The 17649-nt window shown below is 41.7% G+C and overlaps 3 protein-coding genes across 6 annotated transcripts; 2 read left to right on the top strand and 1 right to left on the bottom strand.

Annotated features, from left to right (window-relative positions):
- The first annotated feature begins 13 nt into the window (after positions 1-13).
- arhgap45b (Rho GTPase activating protein 45b) lies at positions 14-11568 on the top strand. Of its 2 annotated transcripts, none has more exons than XM_053869499.1 (24): positions 14-375; positions 962-1205; positions 1940-2122; positions 3484-3624; positions 3781-3865; positions 5159-5231; positions 5842-5917; positions 6207-6338; positions 6414-6475; positions 6554-6664; positions 6739-6819; positions 6902-7069; positions 7302-7439; positions 7529-7725; positions 7807-7919; positions 8635-8721; positions 8816-8899; positions 8977-9140; positions 9219-9407; positions 9472-9609; positions 9915-10156; positions 10231-10468; positions 10651-10750; positions 10837-11568. In XM_053869499.1, exons 1-24 carry the CDS (start codon positions 94-96, stop codon positions 11262-11264), a joined length of 3756 nt encoding a protein of 1251 aa, XP_053725474.1. In that variant the 5' UTR covers positions 14-93; the 3' UTR covers positions 11265-11568. The 2 variants fall into 2 exon arrangements, with proteins under 2 accessions (XP_053725474.1, XP_053725473.1); XM_053869498.1 differs by having other exon boundaries at positions 8798-8899.
- A 182-nt stretch (positions 11569-11750) lies between these two features.
- polr2eb (RNA polymerase II, I and III subunit E, b) lies at positions 11751-13619 on the bottom strand. Its single transcript, XM_053869500.1, has 8 exons — positions 13445-13619; positions 13008-13182; positions 12673-12788; positions 12515-12595; positions 12364-12422; positions 12175-12253; positions 11897-11965; positions 11751-11829 (listed from the first exon to the last, which is right to left on the bottom strand). Exons 1-7 carry the CDS (start codon positions 13499-13501, stop codon positions 11900-11902), a joined length of 633 nt encoding a protein of 210 aa, XP_053725475.1. The 5' UTR covers positions 13502-13619; the 3' UTR covers positions 11751-11829; positions 11897-11899.
- Positions 13620-13782: 163 nt separating this feature from the next.
- gpx4a (glutathione peroxidase 4a) lies at positions 13783-17485 on the top strand. 3 transcript variants are annotated; one of them, XM_053869501.1, is made up of 7 exons: positions 13783-13950; positions 15520-15614; positions 15705-15849; positions 16024-16175; positions 16272-16296; positions 16997-17056; positions 17135-17485. In XM_053869501.1, exons 1-7 carry the CDS (start codon positions 13858-13860, stop codon positions 17165-17167), a joined length of 603 nt encoding a protein of 200 aa, XP_053725476.1. In that variant the 5' UTR covers positions 13783-13857; the 3' UTR covers positions 17168-17485. The 3 variants fall into 3 exon arrangements, with proteins under 3 accessions (XP_053725476.1, XP_053725477.1, XP_053725478.1); XM_053869502.1 differs by having other exon boundaries at positions 13784-13923; XM_053869503.1 differs by lacking the exon at positions 13783-13950 and adding an exon at positions 13996-15395.
- Positions 17486-17649: the final 164 nt, after the last annotated feature.

The following is a 17649-nucleotide window of genomic DNA, read 5'->3' as shown; positions in this document are numbered from 1 at the left end:
AAGGGCTCACTGACCCGAGGGGGAACTTCTCAGCGGATGTCGCGACGAGCGCAGTGCCGCGTGCGTTGAGAGTCATTGAGTCTGCGCGGCTCGATGAGTGACAGCAGCAGCAAGAGGAGGAAGACCGACACTCACTTGTGGCTCAAGATCGGCTTGGATGGAACCGAGGTCCCGCTGAGCACCGGCGGAACAGCATCGAAGTGGAGAGTCGGGGGGTGGGTGGGGGGTCTGTGTGTCAAGCTCAAGGAGGCCGGCATGGACGGGAAAGGGACCCTGAAGATGTTCAGCAGGAAGAAACGGGAACTGATAAAGACGCCCTCCATCTCTAAGAAGAGTCGAGCGGGAAGCCCGGGCCCTTACACCAGCGCCTCGTCGGTGAGTTGTCAGAGAGAGAGAGAGGCAGAATATGTGTGCGCTTTTGTGCCCGTGACGTGGACTGCGCGTACTGTATTCCTGCATTTTAAACAGGGTAAACAGTTAACTGCCGTGTATATATGCAGTTAAACATTCTTTTGTGGTGAAGTACCATATGTCTTGTCTTTATCATGCTTAAACGTGGCACTAAAAGTAGCTACAAACTTTACTCCAAAAGTAAAAAAAAAAAAAAAAAAAAGAATAGAGACTAAAAGAGGAGGCGAGCTGGACAAACCGCCCAACAAACACAGCGTGTGGCTTAAACGGGTATGCGCTTCATATTATTCATCACATTTTGTGTCCAAATGGTACTGTTCTTCGACGTTGTGACGTATATTTCCTTACCCATCGGTGCCTTTACTACACCCCTCAGTGCAGGCAGGAAGTTGTTGCACCACAACGCACAGGATCTTGTGAAATGTGTCACGTGTGTGTTTACTTTAAACGCTACTGTTTGTGTTCGAGGCCTTGAGCCCAGCGCTGGAGCAGCATCAAATATTACTGTCAATATCATGTGATGCCGTTCTACCTCCCCCCTGCCTCGCAGCTCTCGATCCTCCAGGAGCAGTCTCGGCGGGATGCTGGTGATTCCACCCTCTCGTCCTTACCTTCGTCCTCCTCACTGATGCTCACACCAAATTCCGCTAGTCTCCCGGATCCTTCCCTGTCCTGTCCAGCCACACCCAACATCCAACACAACAAGATGCCTGCCGTGCAAGGAGTGGGTGGCCAGTCTCCTGCGGTCACCATGAGGAGACCAACTGCCTTGAGTAGACATGCCAGTGCTGCAGGTCCATCATTTTACCATTACCATTACCAGAGTCATTGTCATCATATTTAGATTCAAAGGTTTAATTTAAAATATTCAAGCAGACTGCATACAGCAATATGGCTATTACCAGCTCAACTGTTCTGACTTGGTTGTGTTTTCTGGGACTGCAAAAAGGAGTTCTTGACTGACCATATTTAGTGACTAAATTGTGTTGCTTACTGTTTTTGTTAGTCATTTTCTTTAAATTCATTCAATTGAATGTTGTTTTTTCCCCTTAATTTTAACTATTTTTAACTAAACATATTTAGCCCAAATTAAAACTAATTATTAAGATGGTTTTTCCTGAAGTGGCATCAACATTGATGCCACCGGAAAATGACACATTTTACAAAAGGTATGCAACTGCAATTGAATCACCATATAATTATGCAATTGATGCACATGTAGAAATAATTAAGTAGATATGTATCTGTTGACAAAATCCAATTTTATTATTTTTATGAAAAAGCTATTAATGTCATTTAGTTTTTGTCATTCTTCTTTTCCTTTTGGCTTCTCCCTTCAGGGGTGGCCACAGCGGATCATCCTCCTCCATCTCACCCTGTCCTCTGCTTCCTCTTCTCTCAAACCTACAAACCTCATGTCCTCCTTCACCACATCCATAAATCTCCCCTTTTGCCTTCCTCTCGACCTTCTGTCATTATTGAGCCATTATTTAGGTAAGCATTTAAAAGTTTCGATGCCAATTTTCAGGATTCCCATTGCAGTCGTGGGTCCTGAGTAAAGTTCAGGGTAAAGGAGCTACAACTCCCACTTCACCACCTGAGGGTCCCGAGAGCACTGCCATCGAGGTTGAAGACATTCCAGCCCTGCTTAGAGACGTGGCACGTTTTGCTGAGGCTGTGGAGAAGCTGAAGGATGTGGTACTGGCAGAAGGTAATTGCGTTGACAGCCAAAACTCAAATATTTGTGAGAGGGCTCAGTTATCCAGGTCACCACACAAAGTAGTGTTAGTAGTGTTATGCCTGCTGGCATATTTGAACCTTATGACTCAAATATTTAATGTGGATATTTATTTTCTGTCATACACAATTTGTTGTCAATGTGATATTGACTTTGCATCAAGATTGTGTAATACCAAATGCTTTAGCATAGTACCAGTGAACTTGATTCTGAAAATAAATAAAGCTTAAGTACATTTTTTGATTAAATAAGTCCTGTAACCCCAACTGAAGTCACTCATTTTTCCCTTTAATTTAATCTGTAAATGGCAACATTGATATGAATTGCTAAATGTTGAGTGAGCTAGATGGTCCCCAGTCAAGGAGCAGACGTAGCCTACTGCAGGTGCTGCTTGAATCAATGTCACAGAGCAACTTCATTTGAGTCATTTCCATTTTGTGTTTAATCTTCCAAGTGGCTTGCTTCATCTCTCACTCTTGCAGCATGTGTGTTTTGCAAATGACAGTTAGAGACGACAAGGAAGAGTTCACGCGCACCCCAACCAGTCGCTTCATTTTCTTCCCTCCAATAAAGTGCAACGTTTCCGCACCAAACCGCGGCCACATCTTGACTTGAGCAGGAAGCCAACTTTATGTTTGTAGTGGGCTCCTCCCAAAACAAACATTTACTATGTATTAACTATGCATTGCATTATTTTGTCATTTTAAAGTAATGGCTCTTATCCTCGTCTTAAGACTTGCCTGGAAGGTAGTGTTGAGGACAATTTTTTTTTTTTTTTTTTTTTATCGGATATTCTGTGCGCCATCTCTTTATTATAGTCCTAAGGTATCTACTCAAGCTTGCCAAACAGGAAACCACAATGGATATTATCTGACAGAAGAGCCTTGTCCACACTTCCTCCATCAGTAGCCTTGCTGTGTCTTTGTGACATATCAAAAAGAAAAATGTACAACATTAGTCAGCAATAATCCAGCACATGTTCATAGTCAAATGAAGCCTGAGTCAAATTAGCTTTTCTATATTATCTGGAAAACTGCTGTAGATTTGGCCACCATGCCCTCTGTGAGTAGGCGAACGAGTTAAAACATGAAATAAAGAGAGCAACCACGTCGAGCAAAGATCCAAGTAAGAGGACAATTTATTTTGGGAAAAATAAGTATTGGTGATACGATTCTGGAAAACATTTCAGAATTTTTGTTTTCCTTCCTACAGCAGCTTAATTATTTCCTTGTAATTTAAACAGTTTTTTCACTGCATTCGACTTCATTGGCTATTGTCTTCAAAATATTTATATATTTCATTGTGTCCCCTCTTGATCTTGTCCCTGCTCTTAGGTAAAGAAAGTCAGCGCCCTGTTGCCCATGAGTGTCTTGGTGAGGTGCTCAGAGTTCTGCGCCAAGTCATCAGCACTTACCCTCTGCTCAACACCGTGGAGATCCTGACAGCAGCTGGGAAACTTATCTCAAAGGTCAAAGGTTGGTAACTTATCACTTCCTGTTGCTAATTTTGTTTAGATGTTTCACTGTTGTTGTGATTCTGATCCATCCATCCATCCATCTATCCATCCATCTATCTATCGTTTTACTATAATAAATGAATAAATAAAATTATTAATAAATTGCATTTCTTAGGTTTCCACTATGAAGCAAGCAACGATGGAGACAAAAAAGACTTTGAGAAAGCCATTGAGACGATTGCAGTGGCTTTCAGCAGCAAGTAAGTCTTCGGAATATCACCTTAGCGCTTTGAATTGAATCTTCTGTTCTTATGTTTAAAAGTAGTAGGCAGGTGACCTGTTTCTTTTTCATCAAAATGAATTGGTCTGAGTTCTGTATTTGATATAGTATTATCTATAACTCCTGATTTTTTTGGTTCCCATGCTTGACAGATTGTACAAAATTAATTCTTCAAGACCGCTGCAGCCACCTCAAAATATGGCACATGGTGTCTATAAAGTTTCTTTACCATTTACAAGATATATTACAAAAGCCAATGTAAAGATAATGAACCTATGAGGATTGCATTAACACATTTTAGTTAATGTACTGTTATGTTAATTTAGTCCCATAAATGATGCCAGTGGTTTAAGTTTGCATGATGTGTGAAACTTGATAACTACTGAGTACAACAGAACAAGTCTGATGAAAGACAAATCTCAATTGCCTTTATATAATTTTTGACAAGATGAAGAGCCTTTACTGACATGCTGTATAATTCAAATCTTAAACCTGTCTTTTCTAGCTCAAAGTTTCTGTTTTCACAGTAGGCAAATTTGGGTCATGGAAAGGTGGTGCTTCTTTTTTGTTTAATGTGTGATTTTTATTAATAAAATTGTATGACTTGATGTAATAGAATAATTCCTATTGTCACTTTATTTTCAAAATAATTTAATGCTCAGTCAATGCGTTAATGATTCAGGATCTTGTTGAAATGTTTAAAAACAGCAGCTAAAAACAGGAAGTGTTTTTTTTTTTTTTTTCACATCTAAGAAACCGGAGGTAGAAAATGTTCTGTGCTGGTTACAAAAAAAATGTTGATGCTGTTGTTTCTGAACCAAGTACTTTTTGTTACCAACAAGAAATGTTTTCAAATGAGTCCAGAAAAGGTTCATCTGTCACATGCTCAGTCTCTGTCCTGACTTGGATGTTTGTTGTAACTTTAGGAGGAAGTGATCACACACAGACAGTTGAAATGTGCCTGCCACGTCTGCTTCCTCATTTTCTGTCCTTTACTCTTCCTGTGTTTAATCACATCTGTGGGCGGAGACTCACCAAGATGTGTATTTCACTTTCCTCTCATGTTGACAGAGGACACCACTTTCAAATGACTTGATTTGTGCACTGGAATTATACTCTCTGGTTCTTTAAGTCGGGGAACGAACATAACATGAGGCTTTCACATCTAAAACATTTTTCTCTAATAGCTCTCTGCTATACCTTATTATTGTATGCTTTATGATTAATCTTTCAGTGCCTGACATCAGCATGCAATTGTGTCTGTGTCCTTTAGTGTGTCTGAGCTGCTGATGGGTGAGGTGGACAGCAGCACTTTGCTCTCACTGCTGCCCACTGAGAAGAGCCGGGTGAGTTCGCTTGTTTCCCATCCAAGAGTTGTACAACCAATCGAGTCATTCTCTGCTTCCCTTGTTTGTACTGATTGTAACCTCTTCCATGTTGAGTGCTATTTAATATTTGTTGGGACCTTCAATTCATATAATGCATAAAAAAATAAAAATGCATTAGTTGCATATGAAGTTTATTTAAAGAGAACGCTTTTCAGTGCTTCAATAATTCCATTCGCACTACATTATTCAATGTGATGTCATAAGCAAAGACTTCATGGATGGGTAACTTAAGTTAAAAAAAGAAGTTCAAGATAAAAATACAAAGAATGTCTTCAATTTCGTTCTTACTACTTGAGGTATAATGACAATTAAGGCTATTCTATTCTTCTATTGTATTTATAATAGAATTTGTTGAGTTGAGGATCATGTCTCTTGCCTGAAGCCACAAATGTCTGTTACCATAAATTCCTCAGCTCAATCAAAGACAACTTATGCAAATGACTGAAGAAGGTATTGATCAAGAAGTGGTTAAAGGTCTCCAATAACAATTCAAATTGTGCATCATGACACTTGCACGCGACCTGATCTTGAGCGCTGTCCAGCTAATGATCCAAATTGTTCTGTGCAGTCCATGGAGAACCTATGCGTTGCAGCTGGACAGGCAGGTGAAGGAGGCACATTCAGGAGTGAACTACATGACATGGGTGGGCTGTTGATCATGAAATCACTCCTCTCACATTGTCTTGTTTTCAGTGTCATCAATTTTTATTACATTTTTTTTAAATCATTGAACTTGAATGTCTTTCCTGTTCCACATTTGGTACCTTTGATCCTCAATCCACTCCTGAGATCTATCAATTTATATTGAGTTTCATTTTCACCGGAATACCTTGATATTTTACACAATGTTTAAAACTGTAGGGAACATTTTGGCTGTGTAAGGGATTTTAATTTCAATGAAATGTAATGTAAAACAATTTTGTTTATGTGCAGGCGGAGTCGAGGAGGTGGATATGATCCTCCAGCGCAGTGAGGGTGGAGTTGAATCTGCTCTACTTTACGCCAAAACCATCTCAAAGTACATGAAAGACCTAATCTGTTACGTGGAAAAGCGAACCTCCTTGGGTAAGTCTTCACAAAAATTATATGTAACAAACATGTTTTATTGATTGTGTTCCCTGTGTCCTGTCATGTTCACAGAGATGGAGTTTTCCAAAGGGCTCCAGCGATTATACCAATCCTGCAAACACAACATCACCCATGTAAGTTTTACCCAGAGATATTACACTGACTGGAATCCTTTAAGTAATCAATCCCAATGACTATGTCCCCTCTTTCAGCCCCACATGCCCCTCTTCTCCATCTACTCGCTGGCTCTAGAACAAGACCAGGAGCAGAGTGTGGGCCTGCAGCAGGCCAACACAACCCTGCACACACAAACCTTTATCCAGGTACTACTAATAGCATGTGATCAACTCTGCAGGACTATTATTCGTGATGATCTTTTTTTAAAAAATGTGTGCAGCCTCTGATGCAGCGCAAACATGAGCATGAAAAGAGGCGGAAGGACCTTAAGGAGCAGTGGGTCAGAGCCAAGAGAAAGCTTGTAAGAGCTATGCCTCGCTAGGTTGGACCACATGAAATTACGCCATGTTTAAAAACCCAACTATGGTATTTGACCTACTCAGATGGAGTGTGAGGCAAACCTGAGGAAGGCAAAACAAACCTTCATGACACGCTGCGAGGAGTATGATAAAGCCAAATGTGCTACCAGTCGGGCTGAAGAGGACGGGGGAGGATCGACAGCCAAGTCACTGGAGAAGAAGAAGCGTCTGGAGGAAGAAGCTAGAAACAAGGTATGTATCACAACTAAGAAATATTAGCAGGATGAAAATTTTTACACCGTTCAGAAGTCTTTATTGAATACCTCTTCATTATTTGCTGCTACACATCACTGTATCGTAAATCCTCATTGATTTTAGTTTTTCTCCTACTGTAGTGAAGTGTGTGACAGGCCTCGAATCTCTGACTCTGACATATGATCTCCTTCCTTGTATCACATCACTGATGGCTTGTTTGGCTCTGTAGGCAGATGAGGCTGAGGCCACCTACAGGACGTGTATAGCGGATGCCACAGCTCAGATGATGGAGTTGGAGCACACAAAGGTGACTGTGCTGCGACAGCTGCAGGACATCATCAAACAAAGTGACCAGACCCTCCGATCGGTCAGAACAAACTCTTAGAATTAATTCTTACTATCATGACTCCTAGCGGCATCATATGCCAAATGTTTCTTCCCCACCCTGTCCGACAGGCCACCATCTCCTACTACCAGCTCATGCACATGCAGACAGTGGCCTTACCTGTTCATTACCAGACTCTGTGTGAGAGTAGTAAACTGTATGACCCTGGTCAGCAATACGCTGCCCATGTGCGAGACCTGCAACTTCCAGACCAGCCAGCGGTCTGCTACACATTTGAAGCCTACTCCCCCTGCAGCTCCATGTCTCCGTAAGGTTTTAGCTAAAGAACCAACACCAGTGGGTAGGACAGATATCACTTCTTTTTTTTGCCCTTCTGCACTTTTTGCAGGCACAGCCAAAGACGGAGAAATGACAGTGTCAACACTGAGCAGAGCAGCAGCACTGACAGGTCTGCCACACAAACGTCTGTGGATAACAGGGATGCAGAGCTGCAGCGCAGGCGTGAGTGACACTTCCTCTATTGTCAGTGTTTCCTCCGACTGTCACCTAAATCAGGGGTTCTGAACCTTTTTGATCCAGGGGCCCACGTTTCCCCGAACAAATGGGTCCGGGGCTCATTCAAGTACTAGGACTGATTCATGACTGTTGATTTCATTTGTGATCAATAACTATATTTAATCTACTTACACATAAACAAAGCAAAACCTTGCGAAATGACATGAAACCATTACTTGATCTTCATATTTATCATCATATCATAAAAGTCCAAGCAGCAGCAGAACCAGATGCACGTCATATTCATCAAAATTACTAAAGAAAAAAGGAGAAACAATACACTTGATTCAAACTGTTAAGAAAATTGGAAAAACTGAAAAAATTCGGAATAAAATAAATATGATAAAACCATGTCTAAATATCATAAAATAAAAAGAATATCTTTTGTTTAAACTCCAAAGACAATATAAAGTCAAAGTATCGCCATTTTCAAAACTGCTTCTTTTCCGTAGCTGTTCACTATCACAGATTTGCAGCTGTCAAGTCAATGCAGAGACACACTACTCCCACCATACATGGCTAATGTATCAAAACTGAGCGTCTCACGGCCCAAAGGTGTAAAATGAAAAAAACTTTTAGCAGCGGGTGCTCGCGGCCCAACCATGGGCCCCAGCCCTATGGTTCAGAATCACTGACCTACATGATTCTCTGCTCTGGACAGGACGAGGCCACAAATCCTGGGGCTCCACGGTGAGTGATGACAGTGTCACAGGCGACGGTGGACTGGAGTCTCCAACAGCTAGCACAGGTGTGCGCATTAATTTGGACTTCATATTTATTATTAGTCAGAATAACACTGATGTCCTGTTTACATCACTAACTAGCCGACATTTGCAAAATAGCTCGGCCATCATCCACTGGCAGTGTGTCTTCGATTGACGATGCAGATGAGAAAGACGGGAACGTTGCTTCTTTTGAAAGCGCAAGTGAGTTTGACGCTTAAAAACAAAAGGCCTTATTTCGCTTGTTTGTCGTGTACACATTGTGGATAATTCTTCCTCAGACATTAATGGCATGGATCCAGACGTGGTGGTGTCAACCAGGCCTTTCCGTAACATAGGCCTTTCTAAAGCAGCCAAAACCCACCGGCTGAGGAAGCTGAGGACGCCGGCCAAGTGTCGCGAGTGTGACAGCTACGTGTACTTTCAGGGCGCAGAGTGTGAGGAGGTCTGTTCCTTTCTGAACGGTTTTGGGCAGCATCTTATTGAATAGCAGCGTTGAGTTCACACCCTCTCCTGTATTTAGTGCTTCCTGGCCTGTCACAAGCGCTGTCTGGAAACTCTGGCCATTCAGTGTGGTCACAAGAAGCTGCAGGGTCGACTGCAGCTGTTTGGCCGGGAGTTCTCGCAGGTGGCCTGCAGTGCCAGTGAAGGCATTCCTTTTATCATCACCAAATGTGTCTCGGAGATAGACAGACGAGCCCTGAAGTTGAAGGTGAGGCTGGGTATTCTTTTGAATCATTTTCATTGCATCCCTGCTGATTGTTTGCTGCGTACAGGGCATTTACAGAGTGAACGGAGTGAAGACACGTGTGGAAAAGCTCTGTCAGGCTTTTGAAAACGGCAAGGAGCTTGTGGAGCTCTCACAGTGCTCCCCTCACGACATCAGCAATGTTCTGAAGCTTTACCTGCGACAGGTACTAATAAGCGTTTTTAAAGTTTAAAGCGTCTTCAGTAATGCCATTGTTGCCTTCAAATGGTCCATTGCATTTCAAATTGAAGCAGACAGGGTACACATTTAACCACAATTAATAATTGCCATATTAAATTCCATAAACATTAGTTTGAAACTTCTATATTGTATATTGAATAACAAAATAAGTTGTCTGCATGTTTACACAGAACCCAGGTTCATGTAATTGTTCATACAGTTTGTTGGCAGTAAATATCTGTATTTAATGACATGACTGCACTTTTGTTTCCTTCTTCTCTTGTACGCCAGCTGCCAGAGCCAATCCTGCCATTCCGTCTGTACAACAGTCTGATGGGATTGGCTAAAGAAAGTCTGCAGACTGTGGGAGACGCTACAGAGGCAGCAGAGTCGGGAAGTCCTCCTTTGGTGGATCGAGGTCTCAGCACTGAGCCTGAGGTTCTCATCCTGGTGGAGAAGCTCAAATTGCTTTTGACAGAACTGCCCAAGGCGAACATTATGACACTACGCTACCTCTTCCGTCACCTCGGGAGGTCTGCATTCACGCCCATTTATGTAAATATCAAAATGTATTGCACTGTCATCATTTCACCTTGACTGCTTGTAGGATTGTTGAACTGGAAGAGGACAACAAGATGACTCCTCACAGCTTGGGCATTGTATTCGGACCCTCCCTGATGCGTCCACGTCCTACTGGGGCCACAATATCACTGTCTTCTCTGGTGGACTACCCCCACCAGGCCCGGATCATCGAGGCTTTGATTGTCTTCTATCCTCACATCTTCCAGTCCAAAACGTCTCAGCAACACAAAACCTGCCGCTCGGATTCGGTCTCCATTGAGCAGGTGAGTCTTGATGGTGAATGATGGTGGGATTTAGCAACTATGATACAGATGTCCCAAATTCGGCTTTAATTCTACATCGTCTAGTCCAGACAGGTCCCATAATGCACTGGGACCTGTCTGGATTTTCTTCCTCTGTGATTGACACTTAAATGATCTGAGCTGTGTTTATTTCATCTTTCAAGAGTGGTGATACTGAGGACAAGATGAGAAGCTCAGCAGATGAAGAGGACAGAGATGGAGATCAGAGGAGCAGTATTTCAGATAAACTGAATGAGGGATGTGGTATGTTTGCCATTTCCTCCAAATGATAATGTCTGATATCAGCTATTGGACTGCTGAGTCTACACTATGGGTCTTCTCTCCTTTAGGCACCTCTTCAGGATCCCGTGGCTCCAGTGAACAACTTTCTGACACAGAGCTGGACCAAAGCAGCCAACGGGTGCTGGTGAAACAGGAAAGCCAGGTGAGTGTGGATGATGACCAGCTGAGCAACAGAGACAGTCTGGACCTGTCCAGCCAAGCTGCAGCCGATTCAGACCATGAGGCTGGAGAAGAGGATCAGCCAGCCCTGCCACAATCTGGACCCCCCGATGAGGATGATGATGACGACGACGACGACGATGATCAGGCTGACAAGAGTTTGAGCGTCTCTCTGGCTGAGCTCAATATGAACCAGTCCAACAACAAACACCCCAGGTCCTTGGTAACAAACCTATTGGGACACCCACTTGGCCGCTTATGTGGGAAGACCTTACCCCTGAGCCGGAACAGAGAAAGTGAGCCGGAGTTTGTCTAGTCAGTCTAATAATTATACTGTAAATAGTTAAAGTGGCAGATTTTTTTTTTACCTTAACACGCTGTTTAAACTTCACAGGGTTCGTCTGCCAAATCATGTTTTCTAGTGACATTTGCATCTACACTGTGCACTCTTTTTAATGAGTTTGTTTTCCTAAATTATCACAAATGGTATAAAAAGCTTTAACGGTTGGGCGGAGACGGTGCAGCGGTTACATTTGCTGCACAAAACATTTTAAGACGTTTCTAATAAGTGTCTACATTGATTTAAGTCCCTGATTTTTAATAAATATATTTTAAAAGTGTTGAGGTGGTGCGTCATTTCTGCCCATTAGGCTACATACTTTAGTTTTTTTTCCATTAGGGTTGTGTGACTTGGATTAATTTGTATAGAAGTTCAATGTAAAAAACACCGTGATTGTTCACTGGGAGGTGAGAGTTTGGTTACTAGAACAAATGGAAGGTTCACAAGTCATTTTAAATCTTTATTTTAAGAAACATGTTAAGGAGCAAAGTAAACAGGTGAGTCCAGACAAGTTAAACAATCACTTGATTTGAACCAGCATCTGAAATGTAAGAGTAATGCATTCAGTAAAATACTGCGTGCTCCACCGCTATCAATGTGTAACTTACCTGTCATTGCACCAGTCTATATGTGATGTACCTTCCTGCGGTTTCACTCGGCCTGATGATTTTCACCACCTGGAGGAAATCGGGGTCAAAGTCTCAATTTGTCCTCTCATTCACATCTCTCCACAAGGAGAGGATGGTTCAAAATTGACCACTTTTGTCGCTCTGTATTGATGTGTCATACAAAGTTTATCTGATACTTTTAAATTGTAGAAACAAGCTTAAAAAATGGAATTTGTCCAACTGACTAAAATTAAGTTCTTTTCATTGTTCAAAATAACCTGTCCCCTTTTCAATCCAAAGTATCGAGCCACAGGGTCTCCAGCCTGGATCCTCGGCAGCTGACTCTCCTTCAGTTTACTAAGATCAAAGTGTTAAGTAAAATCTTGAAGCAAATACATAAAAGAAAGAAACCAGTAGAATAAGTAAACAGTAAGTAAAAATTAGCCATCACATGTACGAAAGGATACTATCGTGCCAGTAGCTCAGTGACTTCTTCTTTTGTCATCACGTTGTGTTCTGGAACAAGCTTAACCACAAAAAAAATACAATTAAAAAAATATCACATTTTAGGGTAGTGACCAGGTGGTGCCTGAACAGAAGTGAAAATAGGTCGTCTACCTCATGTTCCGTGATGTTAATGAGCAGCTCCTGCTGTAGGAATTGCTCCAGTATATACTTGGGTGCCATATCCACCAAAGACTGAAAAGGCATTTTTGGGGGGGAACTGTCAACACAACCTTACCAAAAAAAGGCAGAAAATTGTGTTTTAAACTCACCTGTTTAGCAGATGGTGTCATGCCCATCTGGACCACTATGATGGCCCGTGTGACGTTCTCCTCTTGCATCTTTTGGCAGTACATTTTGATGGTCTTTATTCCAACCTTGGGTTCCTCTGCAGGAAGAGAAAGCAGTGACTGGGGTATAGGCCATAGCAACCGCCTTGTATATGCATTACATTTATGTGCTCTAATTCATCCACAAAAAAGACAACCATATCGTTTTATCATGATAGAAGAACAAGTGTGACTACCAGTGAATTAAATCAATCTCAATGACTAAAGAAAGAGGTGAGCCTCCTTACAGTTCATTAAAGCATTGCACTTTGATCTACCTGCGAAGAAGACAAACATCTGGTCAGTTGGGTCATCATTGTGTGCCACCAGCACATTGAGGTTGGTGCGTCTGGGGTGGCCTTCACTCGGCTTGTCACCAAACTGGGTCTTGAATTCGTCAAGCGTCTGATCCAACTCATACTGGGTCACTAAGTAGCCTCTGTCGTGGCACAACTGTGGGACAAGACGAGTAACACGACGGCGTGCGTTTTATACCAGAGATATTCATGTGCGAGACTGTTTATTTCGACACAAAACTTCAATGTCAATTTTAATGAGTTCGCGAGTCGTGGCTTTACTTGTGTACCATTTATGTTGCTGCTTCAACACAAGTCAAGCGGCAATAAAACATCAAAACGACGGTTTTCTTTCAGTTTTCAACAACACGAAATGCTAAGCTAACTAGCTAAAACACAACAACAATAAAATAAATCACCTGCATGATCGTTTTACGAATCTTCCATAGTCGGTATGTTTCCTCCTCGTCATCCATACTTCCTCAAGTATTCAAAGATCCGACAGAGAATTAAATCGCTAATGTTTTTTTCGGCGTTTAGTTCTTGTTCTCTGTGGCGCACGTTTAATCGTCTGCGGGCGCAGAGTTATGACGCAAGCACAAGCAAGGAAACATATCGCGTGATTAAAAAAAAAAAGGATACACATTCAAAACCAAAATGAATATACCTTTATCTAGTTTGGTGTGAAAATGTCAATTATTATGTTGTATGAAAAACAAATAAGCATCACTGTGAAGGTGTCTGAGCCATGTTTCACAACAGACCGCAGGGAGGAGTCGGTAGCTACAATGTGACTGTTGTTTAGACACATGCCTTCAGATTTTTGGTCAAAATGAGGCCCTTATGTGTCCTTTTGACTATAGCTGCGGTGGTAGGGAGTTCGGTGCTGCTGGCGACGGTACTGTTTTTTGTTTTGTCCTTAACGGTAAAGTGGAAACTCGATTTATGAACTTAAATCAGTGTCCAATTTTGACTTTCACCATTTTGTGACATGTTTCATGCATGTTACTGTCTTGTTAGGATTCACATCTCTGGATGTGGATCGCCAGTGCATCTTCAGTACGTGTTTACAATCGTTTTAGCCCGAACAACAGTTGAGATGGCCGTTCAATTATCAGTCGCCCTCCACGCTGGCAGTTCGCGATGTTATCACCCTGACGCACGTGACTTCAGCCCTAGGAGGAACGACAACAATCCGTTATGGTCTCGTATTATTGAAGCATGTATTGGCGTATATGATATTGCTATGGTCATATGTGTAGCACCGCAATGAACCTTAAAATCCAGTGCTGAATGAATGTCGGTTTTAACTACTCACGTTCATACGTTTTGTGCGTTACTCATCTTTATCTTCATCTTTATTTTCTCTATCTTATCTTAAGTTTATCCATCGACAGGTTCTTTTAAGTGAAAATCCATGTGCTCCCTGGTCGACCTTAATGGGCCTCCCTGAAGTGAGCTGCAGTCTGTGCCAAGAAACCACTGCTGAGAGATGCTCATCCTCAGATTATTTCACCAGGATTTGACAGAAGGCACTACTTCACCTGCCGCTCTGTTTCAACAATAGAAGAACTCAGATTGAGATGAGCCAGACGACAGAGGAGTTCAGTCCTGTGTTCTGCTCATGAACTAAAGTGCCAATCTCATCCTGTTAGCTTTTCTACTGAGTATAATGCGCTAAGTTATTCAAAAGTCTGTTAAAGATATGATCAACATATTACATTGTAAAACCATACTCTGACAAATGTGCGTAGAAGGCAAGTCGTTTTTTGAATCACACAATTACGTTCTTGATCATTGTGAGTTTGCATTTCTCAAGGAAATTCAGAAGTTCCATTAAAGACTTATGGTGGTTGTCAGCAGTGTGACAAATGAACGTAGTCTCCTGCTGGTTGTATAACATCCGGCTTCCTACTGGTTCGACAGGAGTTGTCTCTTGTTTACTTGAGTTGTTTAGAGAATGTTGGAATGTTTTGGGTCAGTTGGAAAAGTACCTGTTTATGCAGAAGATTAAAGTGTTTTTTTTGGGGGGTTGAAGGACTGAGCTGCTTGAGGTAGACCTTTGTCCAGCCACATGAACAGCCAGCCCGCCTTTTATAATAATGAGGCTGCAGTCTGCGTACGTGTACCGGGAGTCAGCTGAACTGTGGACTGCAGGACGTGTCGATGGAGTGGATTTGTTGGTCCGCCTCGTCAGACTTTTTCAGAATCACAGCAGTGGCTAATGATCTACCAGAGGGTTTATATAAGAGTGTGGAGCATGTGAGAACTCAGTAGTGGATCGGGGTTTGCCTTCAGACTACCTGACTGAGGGCAGACATGTTCCTGTTAGGGTCCACAGTCCTTTTCATGGTCCTCCTGCCAGCTCTGGTAAGATCTTGCAGGTCTTCGATTGTGGCTACATTACTTGTTTTCTCTGGTGGGAAGTTAAAAATGGACTAAAGTTGTAAATCAAATTTGTCTTCAATCTGTCTGTTACTTTTTTTTTTTTCAGTCCACACCAACAGAGGACTGGCAGAGGGCCACTTCTATTTATAATTTCTCAGCGTATGACATCGATGGCAATTTGGTCTCCCTTGAAAAATACAGGTTACTTTCCACCTTTTGCTCAGTCTCAGCCAATTGGTTTATCATTCTGTTACATCTGTGTTATATTATCTACGCCGTCTGTGCTTACAGGGGAGATGTTGTCATCATTACCAACGTTGCCTCTAAATGAGGCAAAACCCCAGTAAACTACTCTCAGTTTACGGAGATGTACGCCAAGTACGCTGAGAGAGGTTTACGCATCCTTGCCTTCCCTTCAAATCAGTTTGCTAACCAGGTAAGACTTGACATTTACTTGCTGGGAGAGATTAAATCAGATTCTTAACTCAGACCACACAGATGATGGAAATATAAAGTCAACTCTGTCGGATGTTGAATGATCGTCATCATTTTAACGTCATTCATCCCTCTTTAATTGTATTTTCTGCTCTGTGTTTTTACTTGTATTTAGGAGCCTGGCACTAACGCTCAGATCAAGCAGTTTGCTGAGTCCTACCATGCCAAGTTCGACATGTTCAGTAAGATTGATGTGAACGGTGAGAACGCCCATCCTCTGTGGAAGTGGCTGAAGGAGCAGCCCAATGGAAGAGGCTTCATGGGAAAGTAGGTTTTGTAGATTTTTTGAGCATATCTGTTTTTTGTTTTGGATCCTCCTTTGAGTTCTTTACTGACACAAGTATTATGTTTTTATTCCTGCAGTAGTATCAAGTGGAATTTCACCAAGGTAAAATCACTTTTGTATATGTATACTCAGATTTTTTGTAGTTTTTTCTTTTCTTTGAATTCTTTTGAATAAAGCATTTAAATTAGGGGTGGGATTCAATTAAAAAATGAATCCAGTTAATTAGAGAATTTGTGATTAATTAATCTCAATTAATAGTAGTTTGATGATATAAGAATATTTGCCACAAGATGCCACATTTTTCAATTTGAATGAATTTGGTATATTAGTGACTCAAATGATGGACCCATACGTACATCAGTTTGACAATGGCACAATAAATCACGATGGTGGCTACAAGTTTTTATATCACCTTATTTAAACTACACCTCTTTTAATGCCTTGAAAATATTTGTATAGGAATGTAAATTTTATAAGAATGTCAAGTACATTCAGAGTAGTGGAAACCCTGGCCATTGTGTCGTGAAAAACATCCCTGAACAAAAACAAACAGCTGCTTTTGTTCAGGGATTCCTCCATGTTTGTTGTTGTTGTTATCACCCTAGCTACAACGTGTCTTGTGCATCAGTGTGATCAGTGGACTAGGAACTCCTGCACTTGTAATTAATTAATCGTAATAATGTTGTAATTATTTAATCGTAATTAACTTATTAAAGTCCCACCACTTCTACAGTTCCTTATTGAGAACATTTTAAAACCATTATGTAGCAATAACATCAGGTAATACATACATTTTTTCTAGTTTCTGATCAACAGAGAAGGACAAGTAGTGAAGAGATATGGACCCATGGATGATCCCAGCGTAAGTAGCAGCAAACTTGCAGGATCATATATGTTCACTAACAATACATAAATGTTTTCATAATGTTCTTCTGTCCAGGTGGTAGAGCAGGACCTTCCTCTGTATCTGTAGACCCCCCCACCCCCCAAGCCGGAACGATGAAGACCTCACTTACACACTGACACACGAGTGTATTATCTCCCAGTCACATGTTCATTCATTTCCTTACTTCTCCAAGCATTGGTGGGTGAAAGTTTGGTTACCTACCCCCGACCAGTGACGGTGTGTCCATAAACCTGTGTGGCAGGCAGGACAGACCTGATGACAAAACGGCGTACAAACCTACGGGGATAATTGCCAAGGTCATATCACCAATGTTAGGAAGGAGAGAAGAAATAATGAAACATGTTTTCGACGACTGCAGTATGTGCCTCTCTTTCCATAATAAAGCGGCTCCTAACTATTTATATTTGTATCTGCCTCATTTTATTTATAACGTTTCAAATACAGGTGTAGTCGACTGCTTTCTGAAACAGAAAGTTGAAATGTTATGTGAAAGTATTCCTATGTTCATTCATCATTGGTATGAAAGGATGCGTTTCCATCGACCACCA

This window comes from Synchiropus splendidus, chromosome 1, assembly GCF_027744825.2.
Source record: "Synchiropus splendidus isolate RoL2022-P1 chromosome 1, RoL_Sspl_1.0, whole genome shotgun sequence".
NCBI lineage: Eukaryota > Metazoa > Chordata > Actinopteri > Syngnathiformes > Callionymidae > Synchiropus > Synchiropus splendidus.
The sequence above is the reverse complement of the archived record's forward strand: the minus strand, read 5'-3'. Positions and strand labels throughout refer to the sequence as shown.